The sequence below is a fragment of the Haliaeetus leucocephalus genome, unplaced genomic scaffold, assembly GCF_000737465.1.
Source record: "Haliaeetus leucocephalus isolate CR32 unplaced genomic scaffold, Haliaeetus_leucocephalus-4.0 Scaffold526, whole genome shotgun sequence".
NCBI lineage: Eukaryota > Metazoa > Chordata > Aves > Accipitriformes > Accipitridae > Haliaeetus > Haliaeetus leucocephalus.
This window is the reverse complement of record NW_010972962.1, coordinates 156,496-173,717: the sequence shown is the minus strand read 5'-3', so window position 1 is coordinate 173,717 and position 17,222 is coordinate 156,496. Positions and strand designations below refer to the sequence as shown.

The 17,222-nt window shown below is 35.6% G+C and overlaps 1 protein-coding gene across 1 annotated transcript in view; it reads right to left on the bottom strand.

Annotated features, from left to right (window-relative positions):
• LOC104837413 (usherin-like) overlaps positions 1-17,222 on the bottom strand; it is a gene marked incomplete at its 5' end in the record, with an annotated part of 349,356 nt that overhangs the window by 177,626 nt on the left and 154,508 nt on the right. The window contains 4 exons of the mRNA XM_010576524.1: positions 3,634-3,785; positions 11,301-11,448; positions 15,900-16,071; positions 16,551-16,710. Of these exons, the coding sequence (XP_010574826.1) occupies positions 3,634-3,785; positions 11,301-11,448; positions 15,900-16,071; positions 16,551-16,710 (632 nt within the window). The remainder of the gene's footprint in view (positions 1-3,633; positions 3,786-11,300; positions 11,449-15,899; positions 16,072-16,550; positions 16,711-17,222) is intronic.

Genomic DNA, 17,222 nt, shown 5'->3' with positions numbered 1-17,222 from the left:
GATGAATGAACTCAGCTTAGTGTTAGGGGAGGAAGCAGCAAGAGAAGACCACAGGTTTTTTAGTTTCTGCATTTTAAAAGACAACTGTAAGGAAGATGCCTTTAAATGCTGTAGAAAATTACTATAGATATTTGATAGAGAAAAAATATCCTTTGCAGAATATTGGTTGGTCCTTGAATTAACGTCTAATTTCACCTAATGAATTTAAGCTGCCATAAAAAGCAGATCATTAAGAGAAAACAAAATATGATAAAAGAGCTGGAAAATGTAATGAATATGAAAGATTTTTTATATAAATAAATACTCATCCAATATTATAGAAATTTAGTTTTTAAATTCCACAACTGGTAGTAAACATTCAGTGCTACAGAACAAAATAATTTGCTATTACGTTATTTATGGCAACAAGTTTGTTTCTCATACATTATTTATTTGGTGTTTTCTAAGGTATAAGATGGTTTCACACCTTTCTAAGTGCCTCTCAGCTGCAAGTTCATGGGAGTGCTAATAAATGCTATTTTTAATCTGCCACACCTGCTCTGTCATCAAAATAACCAAACATGCTTTCTCTGTCCTTGAAACACAAATGTTTTAGTTTTTAGCATGTAAAAATTGGAAAGCTTATTGTTTACAAGTGCCAGGCTATATCTTTGATGTGCATTAATATCTCTATACATGCTTCCATATACATACACTCTATTCTATTTAAAATAGGTGAGCAGCTGCTGTAAAGTCAACAGGATAAAGTACATGCTTAAAGATAAACAAACGCTTCACAGATTTATTGGATCAGTGTCACATTGGTTATTTGGATATTTCAGTCAAAAACATCCTTATGGAAGAATTTGACTAAAATGCTCTTTCTAAACTAATTTCCTGTAAAGTTGTGCTGCTAAATGCAGGTATTCCAATCTCACCATGTCAGAAAGATGGAGAAATTAATACAAACTACTTTTTCTGCTGAAGAGGATTAAAATATTCTTAAACCAGTATGAATTTGTAGCAATCTGTACCACATCTTAAACAGCTGCAACAGCTGTATTGTCTCTGGCCTTTTCTTTACGACCTGCTATTCTTTCCAGTATAAAAAAATATTGAAACACTGTTTTGAATCAGTATATGTAGTATCCTCTACAGCTACACCTCTGCAGTGTATTTTGAAAATAATATTTGTGTAAAAAATGTACATTCTGTATATAAACATATGGCACAGAAAACCTGTTTGATATTTCTTTTTCTAAACATTACTTTATACACAATACTGTGATACTTTCAGATGTGCTGATTAATAACTTAATAAAAAATATTCTGCTATCATATGAGTAACACTAAATCATAGGATAGGAATAATAATAATATTGGGAAAACTTTGTCATTCATCTAAGTTTAAAAAGGAAGTACTAGCATACACATAAGCTAAAAACCTGAAATTTAAGTTTAATAGCAGTGCGTTGACATGACAAATATTCAGTGTTGACCATTGCCATTTATTTACAGGATATTTACAAAAGCTAACACACTTCAAACCCAGCAGAATTTCAGATCTCCTGAATTCCTCTAAAGAATCAATTAGAGGTCACAGTATTTCTTGATAACCCATATTTTTATTCCTTTTTAAGCAACAAAAAACAATTAGAACAGACACAAAAGCAATATCTTGGCTTTACTAGAAAAAGATTAAAATTTAGCATTTCTTAATTTACATGTTACCAATTTGCATCTCGCCTGAAAATAAATCATAGTCACTGAAAAAAAAAAAAGTTGAACAAAAACTATCTAACCCAAATAAAGAATTTACTGAAACACACTCACTACTAATGCTCTCATAACTAATTACGATCTTCAGAGCCACCTTCAGAAACATAAACTGAAGAAATCCTGTATTTAGGATAGTGACATAGCATTCATTCATTGATTAGGGCACATTAAGCATAAGATCAGCAATGAAAATAGCTGGAAGCATATCAGTTTACTGCTGGAAGATGTTTCCCATACTATATAGAGTAGAGGCAAAAAGTTGGGTTTTGGTTTTTTTTTTTAAGTGCTGGATTTATTCTGTAACTGATACAAAAATATTTCAAAAAATCAAATGAAGATGCAATGCTTTAACTTCCTGGCAGCACTTAGGTGAGCCTAAATAAAGATGTTGTACTTCAATTCCTGTGATTAGAGATGGATCGCTGGCTTTGGAAAACAGTTTGCGTACTGATCATGGGATGCAGATGAGTATCGGCTAAAGCAACCCCTACTTTGAATTGTTTGAAAAGTTAAGTTATGAGTCTGCAGTTCAGTGGAGATGTGAAAAAAGGCTACTAAAAATATTTTTTAAAACCTTAACTACTGCCATTCTGTTCTGTTGTTTTGATGCCTATTTGATAGGACAGAAGTACTGAAAACATACCTATTTCATCTGCATGCAAAGTCTGGAAACGACTTGTCTTAAACATCACTATTAACACAATGGATTAGGTTATTGAACATTGAATACCTTAAAACAAGGTTTGCTTTTGGGGTATATGTGAAGTTGTAAAAAATGTGCAAGAAAAACTGGCAAAAAGCCATTCAAGCTTTTAAGAGTAAATATCCTTCAAAGTAGAGCAAGCTATAAAATGTTTAATGGTTATAAAGTCTAGTCTTCTACAGATAGACGATGTTACCAGCATTTGAAAGAAAGCAATCTTGGAAAGAATATTGGAAATGTGACTAATGAATTATATCATAGAAATAAAATCTGGAAGTTCTTCCCAGAGCACGATATAGTGATACTATAAGTTATGATGGAAAAATAAACAGAACAACATGACAAACTCCCAAATCTTCCTTTTTTCTTTTTTCTTCCTTTTCTTGTTAGCAAAATTAAAATTGCACACATAAAGCTGAATTAAACAAAAAATGAAATCTCAGAATTAACACAGGTTTCCTTCTCAGTTATGCTTGAAAACAAAACTAAGCATAGTAGATATTATTCCAGTTATTCATCAGCTACAGTACTATGAAATCATACTGGATTTATCAGTTCAGCTACATGTCTAAAAAACTTTAGCAAAATAAAAAAGCTTCAGAAGGCTTGTTTTTCACATGTCAAATTTAATACTCCTGTATTCTCAAATCCTGAAAAAATGGGGTGTTGTACAAGACTGTTAAAATACGTCCAGTATAATATTTTGATCACATACTTGCATTCAAAAGATATTTACGAATCACCATATTTTCCTTGCTCCTGTTGCCACTTCTGGCTTCTGCAATTCTCAAATTAACTTCAGTCCTTTCAGTCAGGCAGCTAGAAATTTGCTCATTACTGGAACAGTAACTCTTTCTTTATATACGTCCTTATAAATCTGGCTAAAGCACATCTGCACCTTTCGAACCTATTAACTCTATTTAATTTCAATAATGTGTGTTTCAGCCTCAAATTTTGCCTTTCTTCACTGTACCTATGTTCTACTTTGGAACAGTGCCTAACAATGACCTATCAAATCTTTAGCAGCTCTTAAACAGGATTTTTTTTTTTTTTAAATGTCACATTTTGCCAGATGGGTTAGTACTGACCAGAGTGAATCATCACCATTTACTCTGATATTCACTGTCATCTGACATTTATTACACTCCCAGAATGCAAATTAAGGTACTCACCAATGGACCCAAAGCACAACCTTTTGCAGTGCATGCCTGGACTCTGAAGGAATGCAGACTCCAAGGAGCAAGTCCATAAGCATAAAAACTTAACTGTGATGAATTTTGCATCAGAACACCATCCATATACAATCCATAGCTAGTAATGATACCTATAAAACAATGTGACAGCTCTCAGTTAGTATCTAAAGAGCTACAGAGTTTAGAAGAAAACTAATGCTACAGACATTAGGGTGGTAGTAGTAGTATTTCAAACAGTTTACGGTTAAGCAGATAAGTGTTTAGCGGGACTGTGTATGCAACACTTAGAAGAAACACATTCTCCTACCTTTAACTGTTGAAAACCTTGCAAGTGGATTGCATCTTTTCAAAACAATCATACTGTTCCAAAGATTACCCCTTAACAAACTTGGTTCTGGAAAGCAGCTAACATCACCTTGGAATCAGGAAAACCGAGGCAATTCTGTTTCACAGCCTACTCTGCATATGGCTATCAAAACAAGAACTAGAAAGACACACACAACCATCTCACATCTTAACAACTTTAGACCGAAAAAAAAAAAAAAGTGATCTACAATATAATTGAAACGTTGAAGGACAACTCAGGCCAGTGCTATAACTACAATAAATCTGTAAGAAATAATTTTGTCACACAAAAAGCCTTATTGATACTCATTTTTGTTGGTAGTTCTCTTAGATTTTCTGCATTTTGCCAACTAACTAGATACTTCATTAATTCGGGGGTTGGGGTTTTTTTTGGAAAACAGTTCTACCCACTTTTCTACACAAAACCACAAAATAGTATGAATTGCTGTTTCATTCTCAGTATGCTGTAGAAAAAGTCCTGAAGTAAACTATTCCTTACTTATTCAATCTAATGAAAGAAAACCTACTTGCAAACTCAAAACAAACATTAGTAAGACTTTTAGATAGAGGAAAGAATGGTCCTTCTGGTGTAATTGGCTAATACTGAGTCAAAAATTGCAAAATATCTCATTTATAAGGAAATCTAAATCTCTGCTCTTCCAAAGGTACATGATGGGATAGCATGAATCCTGTACAGACTATACAAACACAGTGTTTTGAATTTAATGAACTAAAGACTGAACTTGACAGTTTTGCTTCAACTTTGGAAGCTGAGCTTGCAACGGAATCCTTTTTCTCACGGCTATGCCTGCATCTTTCTCACTTTGGAATATTCTCCTTTTTAAAAAGCTATTTAAGTGTGAAATCTTAAGGCCAATAAATGCAAAGCTATAGTATTCATTAGAAGTGAGTTCAGTTCAGAGGATGCCTTCTCATCTTCCCATCATAGAAAACATCTTCGTATTGTAAAAATATAGCTGTCTGAATTGTTTGAAACTACATTGAGGAAGATTCTTTTTGAAATTGAGAAAAGATTCTCCCCTCTACTGAATGGAGAAATGCTTCGTAAATAAAAGTGTATACACAACTGTTTCAGCTGGGCTTTGAAGAGTTATACTTCAAAAGATTTATATGCTAAAGCAATGCACAGCGGAGTATGGTGAAGTGATTCACAGACTCCTCGAATCTTTTCTCTTCTAGAAAAGCGAGAGACTAAACTTAAGTCAGACAGTAGAGACGTGTGTGGGAGGAAGTCCTGGTAAATCTCACACTATCAATCCTACCACATTTGACAGGCTTCCTAAAGCAAAAATCCCTTGGGGTTCTGTGTCTAGTTGCTTGTAAAGCAAGGGCATTAATGGTTGATATTTGCCTTACACTAAATAAAAAAAATTATATATATCTATGTATTAAAAAATATTATATTTATCTCAGAGGAAAAATGTGAATGCTGGCATCAAGGATGTGTTTTGCAGGGGGTAAAAAACCCCAAACACTGAAGTACTTTAAGTACCTATAGCAGTAGCACTAGCCCTTTAAAGTAATGGACAAGTCACTATTAATTCCTTTGATGTTTGTGGTAACAGCACGAATCATGAGATCATTTGATATTAATGTGGGTGTCATATGTACCTCTATGGGATCCCCCACTGTAACTCAGTATTAATTAACTGCACCATTATTTTAAAGTGTTCCTAAACCACAGCACTATGCAGCATCAATACTCTGAGGAGCAGCTTGCTGGTCAATATTGTGAGCTTTTGTTAGTGATCTTAGTACTGTCAGAGAACAATCACCGTTAATAAGCTGATTTTATTTCTGCCTTTGCCTTATATTACTCTGATGGAGAAAATTACAGAATGAAAAGAAAGAAAAGAAGTACATTTCAGAACAAAAGGGCTAGTAGTCTGCCTTCAAGATGTGAAGTCATTTTTCTAAATTAGGCAATAATTCTTTTTGGCCAGGAATAAATAACTTAGCCTCTCTATTTCACCAGTATATGCTTCCAAACCATACTGAGAAAAAGTTCAAAGTCGGCCCAAAGTTTATGTACTTCTCAAGACTTGCTAGACATTCCTGACGTTTACCATCCATGAAATATTGAAGAGTTTAGCGCATTTTTGTGATTTACAAGGCTTCATGAGTGACACATGGTCACCATTAAAAGATGCCGTTTCTTCAAAATTATTAAGTCTAGGTAGCTAGATTAAATCTTGGTTTCACTGAAGACGAAATCTCTATTGACTATAGTACAACTATGTTTCACATTTTAACAGAAATCCAACAATGCAAATTAAGATTAAACTGAAGAAAGCTACACACGCTTCCCTTTTTCTTCTGCCTCTCCCCTTCCTGCATAAAGCCATCTAATCTGTCAATGATATTCCAGACATTAAAGATTAAAAGAGGTTTTGAATCTAAAGTGCTACAAGCACTTTACTCTTAAGGTACAATCCAGAGGTCAAATCTTAAGCAAACATACTTTTACCTACATCAATTTCACTGACTACAAACACAAGTCATCTCTCACAAGCACAAGGATTTGCAGGAACAAGTACTGGATTAGTTCACTGAATAATTTTATAAATCAGTTTTTACTATACCTAATATTTCCCATACAAATTCCATATAGCCTTGGCAGATACAGTCCTAATCAAGGCTTGATTTTATCTATGACCTGTACACAAGTGAAGTGAAGCTTTTGAGAAGTGACCATCTCAGGAAAATTTTCAATGGTGAAAAGAGATAAGGTTACTTTTTTGTCTGAATGGATTTTAAAAGAGCAGACCTCAAACTATGTGGCAAGAGTTTAATGGATATGTTCTGAAGAATACATGATTCTTTATGGAGGTCACAAGAACAGTGAAGGCTCAAAACAATATCTGATGCCACATGTCATTTCAGAAGCCTCTTCATATCTTGCCCTCAACTAAATGGTCAATATTGCTTATATTACACTATCTACATGTGACATGTATGTGATAGAAACAGAAGAGGGTTCTGCTGTAAAGTGGCATACTTCTGGGCCATGTCCCATCAACAAGTTATTGTTGGTTTGAAAATAAGACACAAAAAAATGTGCATATTACAGATATATTCAGCATATAATCTTTCAAATGTCTTTTTTCTACACCTGGTAGAAAATGTCATAAATGACATTTCTGAAGCAACTTTCAACTAAGAATTAGGTGTATCATTTTCCATTTTCTATGAAATGAATTTTTTTCAGAAAATAATGTAAATTGGCCTTAAATTCAACCAAAAACAGAGCCCAGAAATTCAATATCCATGTTTGGATAACATTAGCCTTTGACATCAAGATTGTCCCAAGTCTCAAAGCTTGACTGCCCCCATTGCACCATCTTTATGTAAAAGCCAAGTAAACTTTAATCCTATTTGCCACCTTTGCCCTCAAGGGTGGCATATTAATCCCCCTTAACTTTTTCTAGTTGGTGGCAAGCACCTGGAGTCCATGTGTATCAAGAGAGCCTAGTAAAGCCTATGCTGTTCAAACCCCAGTCACCCTACACACCCATTCAACAACAGCAACAGCTAATAAGCTTCCTCAGCCCATGGAAATAAACAGTAACTTCTGTCATGTAGGATCAGAAGAAAGGAGGAGGAAGATAAAGGAATGGCCCCAGAGATCACTAAGGAGATTACAATTTATGACACAACAATCTTTGCAATTCTGAGGTTTCCAGTTGAAACAAAGCCAAGTTCAGTAATTTCAAAAAGTACTACTTACACCTAGTAGACTAAAACTCACCGAGTTTGAACCAATTAAGCCAAAAGTGGCAGTTTCTTTTTGAAAAAAAAAAAAAAACAAAAAAAACCAACAAAAAAACCAAACCTACATTAGAACTTCTGACTATGAGAATACACCAGTAAAATGCTGAAGTAAGAAAATTTAAGGGAAAGTTCCTTCTGCTGGTCTTTCTCATATTTCAGTCTTCTCAACTATGATATTTTTCAGCCTCCCACACAGTTTTAAAATACTGACACAGAGAGCGATTATAAATGACATGGCCACTAGGCAGCCCAAAAGATATGCTGAGAATAAACAAAACAGAGTTACTGAACAATGCAGGCTTTCCTGATTAAGCAGTTGCTCAGTGAAAAGTTGTAGAGCTGCTTCTTTTTTTTTCTTTTTTTTTTAATTCTTTTTATGCAATAAAGGGATGGAAACAGAAAATTGGAAAGAAAGAAATAGGAGAATGGGAAAATGTGTTATTAGTTACATGATCTTTTTTAAACTCCCCAAAAAGTGGGGAAGAAGAAGATGAAAAATGAGAGAAAATTTGCATACCCCTTCATTGTGCAAGTGTGAGCATGCTATGGTGAAAAAACAAAGTCCCTGCTCCCCTAATGCCCTTCTGGCTGCCAAATGCTCATGAGATAGCAATTCTTCCACTCTTAACCACTCAGCAAGAGCTCGCAGGTGAAAAGCAGCAGCCTTTCCCTGCAAGGCAGGACAGTGGCAGCTGACTTCGCTGAATCCCTTCCGTCAGTTCTGACCCTAAGGAAAACCCTCTAACAGCAACACGCATAGTATCCGCATATCACAAAAAGTAACAACAGTGTCAAGGGAAAAATACTCTATGGGCTTCAAATAGTGAAAAGATGTGAAAATACCAGAGAACATTTTTAAAGGGGAGATACATTCGGGAGGCCTACACAGGGTGTATTTGGGATTACAGAGGAGTCAGCTATATGGCAAATTTGGTAATTACCTAAACGCATTGTTCAAAACCCCAGTATAAAGGTGAACAGTGTTGTAATCAAGGCTGTTGAAACCTCTAGCTTCCATGGATGAAGGGACAAGGGACAGAAGAATATAATTTCTTTTGTAAAGCTCCCCTGATTCTTGTCACATCTGTTGCTCATTCAGTTCAGATTCACAGCTTTCATAACAAGCTATTTATTGTATTTCATAGAATCATAGAATCATTTAGGTTGGAAAGGACCTTTAAGATCATCAAGTCCAACTGTAAACCTAACATTGCCAAGTCCACCACTAAACCATGTCCCTAAGCACCACACCTACATGCCTTTTAAATACCTCCAGGGATGGTGACTCCACCACTTCCCTGGGCAGCCTTTTCCAATGCTTGATAACCCTCTCAGTGAAGAAATCTTTCCTAATATCCAATCTAAACCTCCCCTAGTGCAACTTGAGGCCATTTTCTCTTGTCCTATGACTTGTTACTTGGGAGAAGAGACCGACACCCACCTCGCTGCAGCCTCCTTTCAGGTAGTTGTAGAGAGCAATAAGGTCTCCCCTCAGCCTCCTTTTCTCCAGGCTAAACAACCCCAGTTCCCTCAGCTGCTCCTCATAAGACTTATTCTCTAGACTCTTCACCAGCTTCGGTGCCCTTCTTTGGACGCGCTCCAGCACCTCAATGTCTTTCTTGTAGCGAGGGGCCCAAAACTGAACACAGTACTCGAGGTGCGGTCTCACCAGTGCCCCGTACAGGGGAACAATCACTTCCCTGCTCCTGCTGGCCACACTATTCTGATACAGGCCAGGATGCCATTGGCCTTCTTGGCCACCTGCACACACTGCCGGCTCATATTCAGCTGGCTGTTGACCAGCACCCCCAGGTCTTTTTCTGCCAGGCAGTTCTCCAGCCACTCTTCCCCAAGCCCGCAGCGCTGCATGGGTTTGCTGTGACCCAAGTGCAAGACCCAGCACTCGGCCTTGTTGAACCTCATACAGTCGGCCTCAGCCCATCGATCCAGCCTGTCCAGATCCCTTTGTAGAGCCTTCCTACCCTCAAGCAGATCAACTCTCCAACCCAACTTGGTGTCATCTGCAAACTTACTGAGGGTGCACTAACACCCTCAGTTGTTTCCTAACAACCTATTTATTGTATTTAAAAGAAGAGCCAAGCTGTACATAGTAAATGCTGTATTAACAACAAGGTACAACATGCAAATTTAGTCATGTATTCCCAACTTTTAGTTGCTTTAAAGGAAGCTTGTGGAAATTTATTTATCAAACTATAGGTCTTTATCCTCTGCTGTTGATATGCATATATAAATGTATGTATGTATATATTTATATTTCTTTGATTAGTTAAACCACTCTGTAAACTATTTCCATTTTTTCCCACATTGCAAGGATAACAGGATCAGGTCCTGACATGAACTATTACACGTAAAAAATGCCCATTTCATTGAACATTATTCAGACTTTAGTCACTAAGCCACACACATGGCCATCCTGCCTTCCTTCCCCCCTTAGTCCCTGCCCCCATCCCTTACTCATCCCCTTTTTCCTTCCTCCTTGCCTTCCTCTAAGCCTTTGCCAGGTATGCTGATGGGATTTTAGAAATGGGGTTAGAGGTTTTCGAAGGGGCTGGGAGGCAAAATCTTCCAATATGACTTCCAGACAAAGAACCATAAAATATCAAATACATTATTTAACAGCAGATGACATACTCTTATTTCTTTCTAAAAGTAATGTACAACATTACAGAATATTACATATATGTAGCTTTACAATCAGCAATTTTGGGGCAGTCGTTTAAAGTGCCTTGTAGTGAAGTTGTATAAGTAGGACGTGGTCTACCACAATTGAAAGTGGGGAAAAACTTGCAGTGGAAAAATGAAATTCATGTGAAAACACTGTGATAAATAACTGATATATGTCAATAAGATAAGCCAATGAAGAAAAACATTTCTGTTGCTTTAAATTCAGTGATTTCTGCATAACATCTTCTGCTGTGATTTAAACTGTTATATGGATGATAATAAAATCAAGGTGAATTCCAAGGCCCTATGATACTGCACAATATTAGAAATATAAATTTTTTCCAAAAGTTTTACACATGGATATTTCACAATGGAAAACATTTCTAAACAAAAGAAGGTATATTATTTAACTTCCACAGCCATGGAAATATATACCTTCAAGAAGACTACATGGAACACAAATCTAATGATTATTACATAACAATTAATGTAAAAGAAATTAATGTTTTATTAGAGGGTGAAATGAACATCCTAGACTGATATTCTCCAAGAATGCCTATTCCTCAGCATAGTTGTCCTGGAAAACATTAAACAATGAGATGCAGTACACAAGAACTATCAAAAGGGAGCACTTTTGAGCCACTGAAACCGTACGATAGGCTGAAAACCACAATCTCCTAGCTGCGGACAATGATACTATCTCAGGTACTTTATGTGCTAAAATGATCATTAAAAATTAAGCACCACATATAAGCTGCCATTTAGAATATTAATTTACCTTTACTAATCATCTTTTTAACTTGAGGCTAAAAGAGTTCACTTACCATTCGGATACTCAGGCTTAGTCCATGAGATGTTAAAGGAGTCAGACGAATATGACTGGGCTTTTGGAGCAGGAACAACTTCTGGTGTACTCTCTTCTGTTAGAGCTGTGCTAGCTTCACTTACTGAACATCCACCTCCAGTGCAAGCCTTAGAATATGAATCAAAACAAATACATATTTTTCAATGTAATACCAATAATTTTAGCGATGATTTTTGGTACAGTTTTATAACTTTTATGTATCTAAACTTAGTAAGTCTGTGTTTTTCACAGAAGATACTTTTCTTAGCATAGATTTGTTTACCTGTTTTCTTAAGTAACAAGATGTGCTACTCATGATACTTAGTTTTCAGGTATAATATGGCTAAAACATTATACTAATGTTTGACTTGCAGCATTTTGCATCTGACTGTGATTTCAGAATCACAATTAGATTTCCACTGCTTTTGCAGCCACAGTTAAAGAAAATTACACTACAATATGTATCATTTACAGTGCAATACTCTTCTGGAATTGACTGAAAAGCTCTCACAAGTTCCAGACACAGAATATACTGGCCAACTTGCAACGTACTTAAAAAATTATCTCGATGAATAGTCATTGAGAAAAAAAAGCCATTCAGACAGTACTGCACTTGATGACAGCAGAGTGGTGTGCAGATGCAATTAAAATAGTGAAAAAGCAGTCTATAATAAATCAATATGCAACAGTTATTATTACATGTTTATGGATAACAAAGACAAATCATTTGTATTTCAGTTACCAGAGAAGAAAAGACTGATTACATGATTTTTACATTTTGCTTTATTATGAAACAATACGATGTTCAAGAAAATGTGCCTATCAGCCTATATAACAGGTTTTTAAAGTTTTACATGCACAAACATAAGACTACACAGCTACAGTCCTTGTGTGTGCTGGTTTTCCAATTACTTGCAGTAAGATCAATGACAAGAGATGAGTTCTTAGAGAAGTTAAAAAAAAAATAGAAGAATATATAAACGCTGTACTGTATTTAAAGATTTTTGGTTTAGTTTATTGTTTATTTTTAATTTTATTCTTTAGCAATAAAAAAAAATCAAACCCTGAATTTAACAAAGATTCAGATTCAGACATACTCTTAATTAAAACTTATGTGATCACCTGTGTTTTTAGGAGCTGCCCACATGCTGAAGTAGATAAGTAGCCTGCTCTGGATCATCAGCACACAAAGGAAAAATAACCTTGCTGTCCAGATCTCCAGGAATAAAATGTTTCTCTCAATCTAGTATATTTTATTTGAAAGGATTATCTTCAATTTCCCATTTCCCAGTGTGTTTCAAATCAGAGCACAGTCAACATACTTCCTATCCCACTCCAAAAGGGTATACTAGCCCCACGGGCAAAAATAAGAACTGTTTGTAAATGAGAGGCTATTTTATACACCAAGATTGTTTTGATTTCACTGGAAATTACACTCCCAACACAACTACAAAATGACTCCCTGTGTTCAGTCTGGGCTATCAAATAAAGATGAAAGAATGCAACATGCAACCTCAGTTTTGGGAACATCTGAAAATGACATTTACTGTAAACATGATAGTGTTTAAAAAAAAAAAAAAAGTCAGCTTAGATGGATGTTCAGATAACTGTCAGCATTTTGATAAGGAAATGTTTAAAAACATCACCCTTCCAGAAAAGGCAGACTATTCTTCAAATGATTTCACTTCTACTGGCTTCATGAAGAAGCCAAAAAGACCAGCTCTGGAAGACCTCTTTCTTGTACATTCCTCATTGCCTTGCTAAACAAGTTCCACCAAGCCTTCCTCAACAGTGGAGGGCTTTTTCATTCAAGGGCTCAGTAACAGTAGCCCTCCCGTTCATTTATTTCTTGAATTTCATGAAGCTTGATTTTTGTATCTCTCAAACTTGCTGGGGTATGAACTTTCTGATTCTTCTAATGAAAATCAGTAAAAGACAGCTCATCTACATTTTAAATGGTGGGATTTTAGATCAGTGTATCCAAAGGGAGTGGGCATTGCTAGGACTCTGGCAATCACATCCAGTCATGCTCAAAGCCATGAAATCCTACACCTAGATCGAGCCCCATTGTGCCATTCTGAACTTCACTGAGAAACAGATTTGAGGCACAATCTGCAAAAATACCAAAGCTTCTAGAGGGCCAAAGGACAGATACAAACCACATAACAAGACACCGCACAGCCATCCTCCAGCTAGCACCTGAGCTAGCTTACCCACACAACACAGCTGTGAGGAGATACTGGCTTAACAGTTAAATCACAAAAGCACTCAAGTCATATAAAGGGGTGTGCCACCCCAGCTACTAAATGCAGCCTTTCAGCTTTTCATTTGCTTTCAGATTGGCCTGGCTCACACCCATACAGCTTAGAGCATGAACAGAGCAAAAGCAAGTTCCTTTGCACTAATCCGTGGAGACATGACCTTAAGACTTCTCAGCTGACTTCTGGAAAGAAGCATTGGGTTTGTTTATAAAAGCTGCTGCACTCATTTATGAATACAATTGCTACATATTAAATGGCAGTGATCAATTGTGAAAATTGGTACCAAGACACAAAGATAAACATTTTGCTAACTTCATGTAATGTACATATATTAACCTGTCACACAAAAGTTAAAGCCAGCAGGCTGTGAGGTGTTGAAAGTTCTGCTGATGAAGATCCTGATTCCTGTGTTCAAAGCTGCAACTTTTGATAACTCAACTTCCAATTTTTCACATAAACCAAAACCAGTTTTTGCATGGATACAAAACAAAATTAATATTACCTGTGAAACAAGGAAAAGAAAAAGGTTCTAGCTGATAGAAATATTTCATTCTAACAAAAAAAAAAAAAAAAAGGGAAGAATTTAGTTGTTTCCTGTGTTGAAGGTATTCTATTGTTGTTTTAATTTAAAAGTTGTATTGAAATTAAGATTATATGTGAAACACTAAATATTTCAATTTCTTTCCAGGTGTGTGTGTGTGATTATTTCATTTGTTTGTTTTGTTTGTTTTTTCATCAAGTATAACATTTGGCCACATTTAAGCTTCATAACTTGTAAATCTCTAATATTACATTCTTCTCAAACTAGTCAGACAAGTTCTAAATACAATGGGTCCAATGTTTAGATAGAAAGTTATCACACCTCAAAGGTATTGGGCAGTTCATGCACTTTTAGACTTGCTATTTTCAAAGCTGCAAGGACATTTAGATGTTCTAACCTGCCTATCACAGACCATTGCATTTTATCCAGGTAAATCTGGTTATCTTCTTCACCAGAAGATATTATCTTTTCTTACTTTCTGGTTACCACTGATGCAATGCAAATATTAAAACAAAACAAAACAAAACAAACCACAAAGAGAAATAAAACATAAAGATCAAAGGTTCCTAAAAATGTATTCAGTAACTTCTAGAAAAGCTGTACACGTTAATGAAGTAAAAACAAAGTCCATACAACACTTCTTTATTTTAACCACATCCCAAGACAGAGCCACAAAAAAAAGCAGTCCCAGTTGCTCTCCAGATCCTAGCTGTTAATTCTCTCCTGATCCTTTCTCCTTGCACCCCCATGCACAGGAGCTGGGCAGGAGCAGAGAAGAGCTGTGGCATAGTGAAGGCCAGCACAAATTCTTTTGATAGTCCCACTTGCTTACAAAGGCATAAAATATTTGTTGAAGTACTGCCTTAGTTTTGGACATGGTGCTATTTTATATGCTATACAATTTACTATGCTGAAGTATCGAGGCACAAATGAATTAATTTCAACATGAATCTAAGCTTTAATTAGACTGAATATCCTTGCTTTTTCAAGTTCAAGTCAGATCCTTATCATTACCTGAAGGTAGTTTATTTTTTGTGGTATAATATTTAGAACATTCAAGAGCATGTTAAGAAAAAAATGAATGCATACCCAGTCTACATAAATGTAAATTTATTCATAATCAAGAGCAGAATATTTTTCTATGGCATTTATCAAAGCAAATATCCTTATATAGGTATTGTTATAAAATGAACAGTGTGCTTAAAACAAGGGACAATCCCATGCTTTTATGCACATATTTTCAGGTTTGTTAGTGAGCTGAAGCTGTTCTCTTTCATCACAAAATAAAACCAATGATAAAGAAATGCAATGAAAACACCAAGGTCTTTTAAAATGTTTTGAATAAACAAACTGCTACTTTACACTAAACTCTTTTCCTCTCTGCTATTTCCTTCTACATACACATTTTCTGAAGAAAGAGCAAATTAGCATGGTACAAAATAGGAAAGCTTAACATTTTCATATACATTGAACATTTTCTTGTAAGCTGGGGGCAGAAGTCATTTTCTAAGTCTTTCATATATTTCTGGTCAATTTTCTATTTGTTATCATCCAACTTATCCTTGAAGAAAATTTTTATTTAGATTACATACACATTTTTTGAGGGCCTGTTTTGAAACAAAACACCTACTGTTGTTCAGGATGGTTCATCTACCTTAGTTTCAGAAAGAAGAGGTTAAACAAAGTGGACACATGAACCATTAAGTATTTAAGATGTTAACAAATTCAGAATCATTTTCACCATTCAACACCTCTACTACACATCTTTAAAACTTACAGCTAGCTTTATGAGGTATTCAGTACCCGGAAAAAGCTGCTGAATAGTAAAATCCCGAAAAAGTTCTGTGCTGTTATAGATTACATTCCACTTTGTAAAATTCTGCTCATTGCTGGCAATATAAATTGTATAGCGATCTAGGATTCCATTTACTTCTACTGGTTCTTTCCATCTGCAAATAAAAGCAAAATATGATTAAGACCAGCAAAGATTCAGACTGTACTGAAAAAAGTAAGGCTTTGTTTAGGGGACTTTGTAGGGTTTATTTTAAGAATTTGAAAACATAGTTTTGCAACCATCAAAATAAATCTAAGGCATACCTCTAATGCAGTACTTGTATTCAAACGATTACAGTAACACACAAAGCAGGGGCTACAAAATGGGCATATCACCAGAACATTTCCTGCACTGAAGTTTGCAGAGGCTATGCCCATATGTAGGTTATACTGATTGCGTAAAGACAAAATGGAAATTAAGTTGGCAAGTGATAATCAGAAGGTTCACAGAACCACTAAACTAATCACTTCTATGCATTTAATCATAATAAATTTAATTTTATGTCACAAACCCTTCCCCTGATTGAACTCACTGGAATTCTTGAATAAACTGATGCACTACTGTGTTGTCAGGAAAGAAGAAATCCTTACTTACTGTACATATATCGTTCTAGAATCCAAAACCGTCAGGACTGGGGCATCTACATGAGATGGTGGCAGCTGTGCTGTAAACAAGGTGACCTGGGAACTGTTTGTACAGCCAGCAAGCGTGCATGCAGTGAGCAGAAACTGGTGTGGCGTAAAAACTGCCAAATCTAGGGTAAAAAAGGAATATGAATTTACTTTGTATATTAATTTTACCTTGTTTTTCTGTAATTTTCAGAAGGTAGTGAATTCAGAAAATCAAGTGGAGGTGGGACCTGTACCTCTTAAATGTTTCAGATTTGTCTCAGAGGAGTGAATAGGTGCTGGTTGTTTAATATCAAATAACTGCAAATTTTGACTACTAATAGGTCTACAGGGTGCGCTTTGGTTGAGATGACCCCATTGTACAGTACATTTACACTAGAACATACACGGCCCAAACAAAACAAAGATGTTAGCCTCTTAGGTGTTACACACTATATCAATTTGCTACAGTGCCAAATGAACACCTTTAAGATGATTAAATCAAATCAAATCAAATTAATGGAAAAACAAGTACAGGTTCATTAACACAGCCAGATTGTATTTTTTTTAAAATGTGCTGTATGATACATGAATGTCAAGCATCAACATATACAATGACTGACTCCATGCAGATTTCACTATAAGCATGAACACAAAG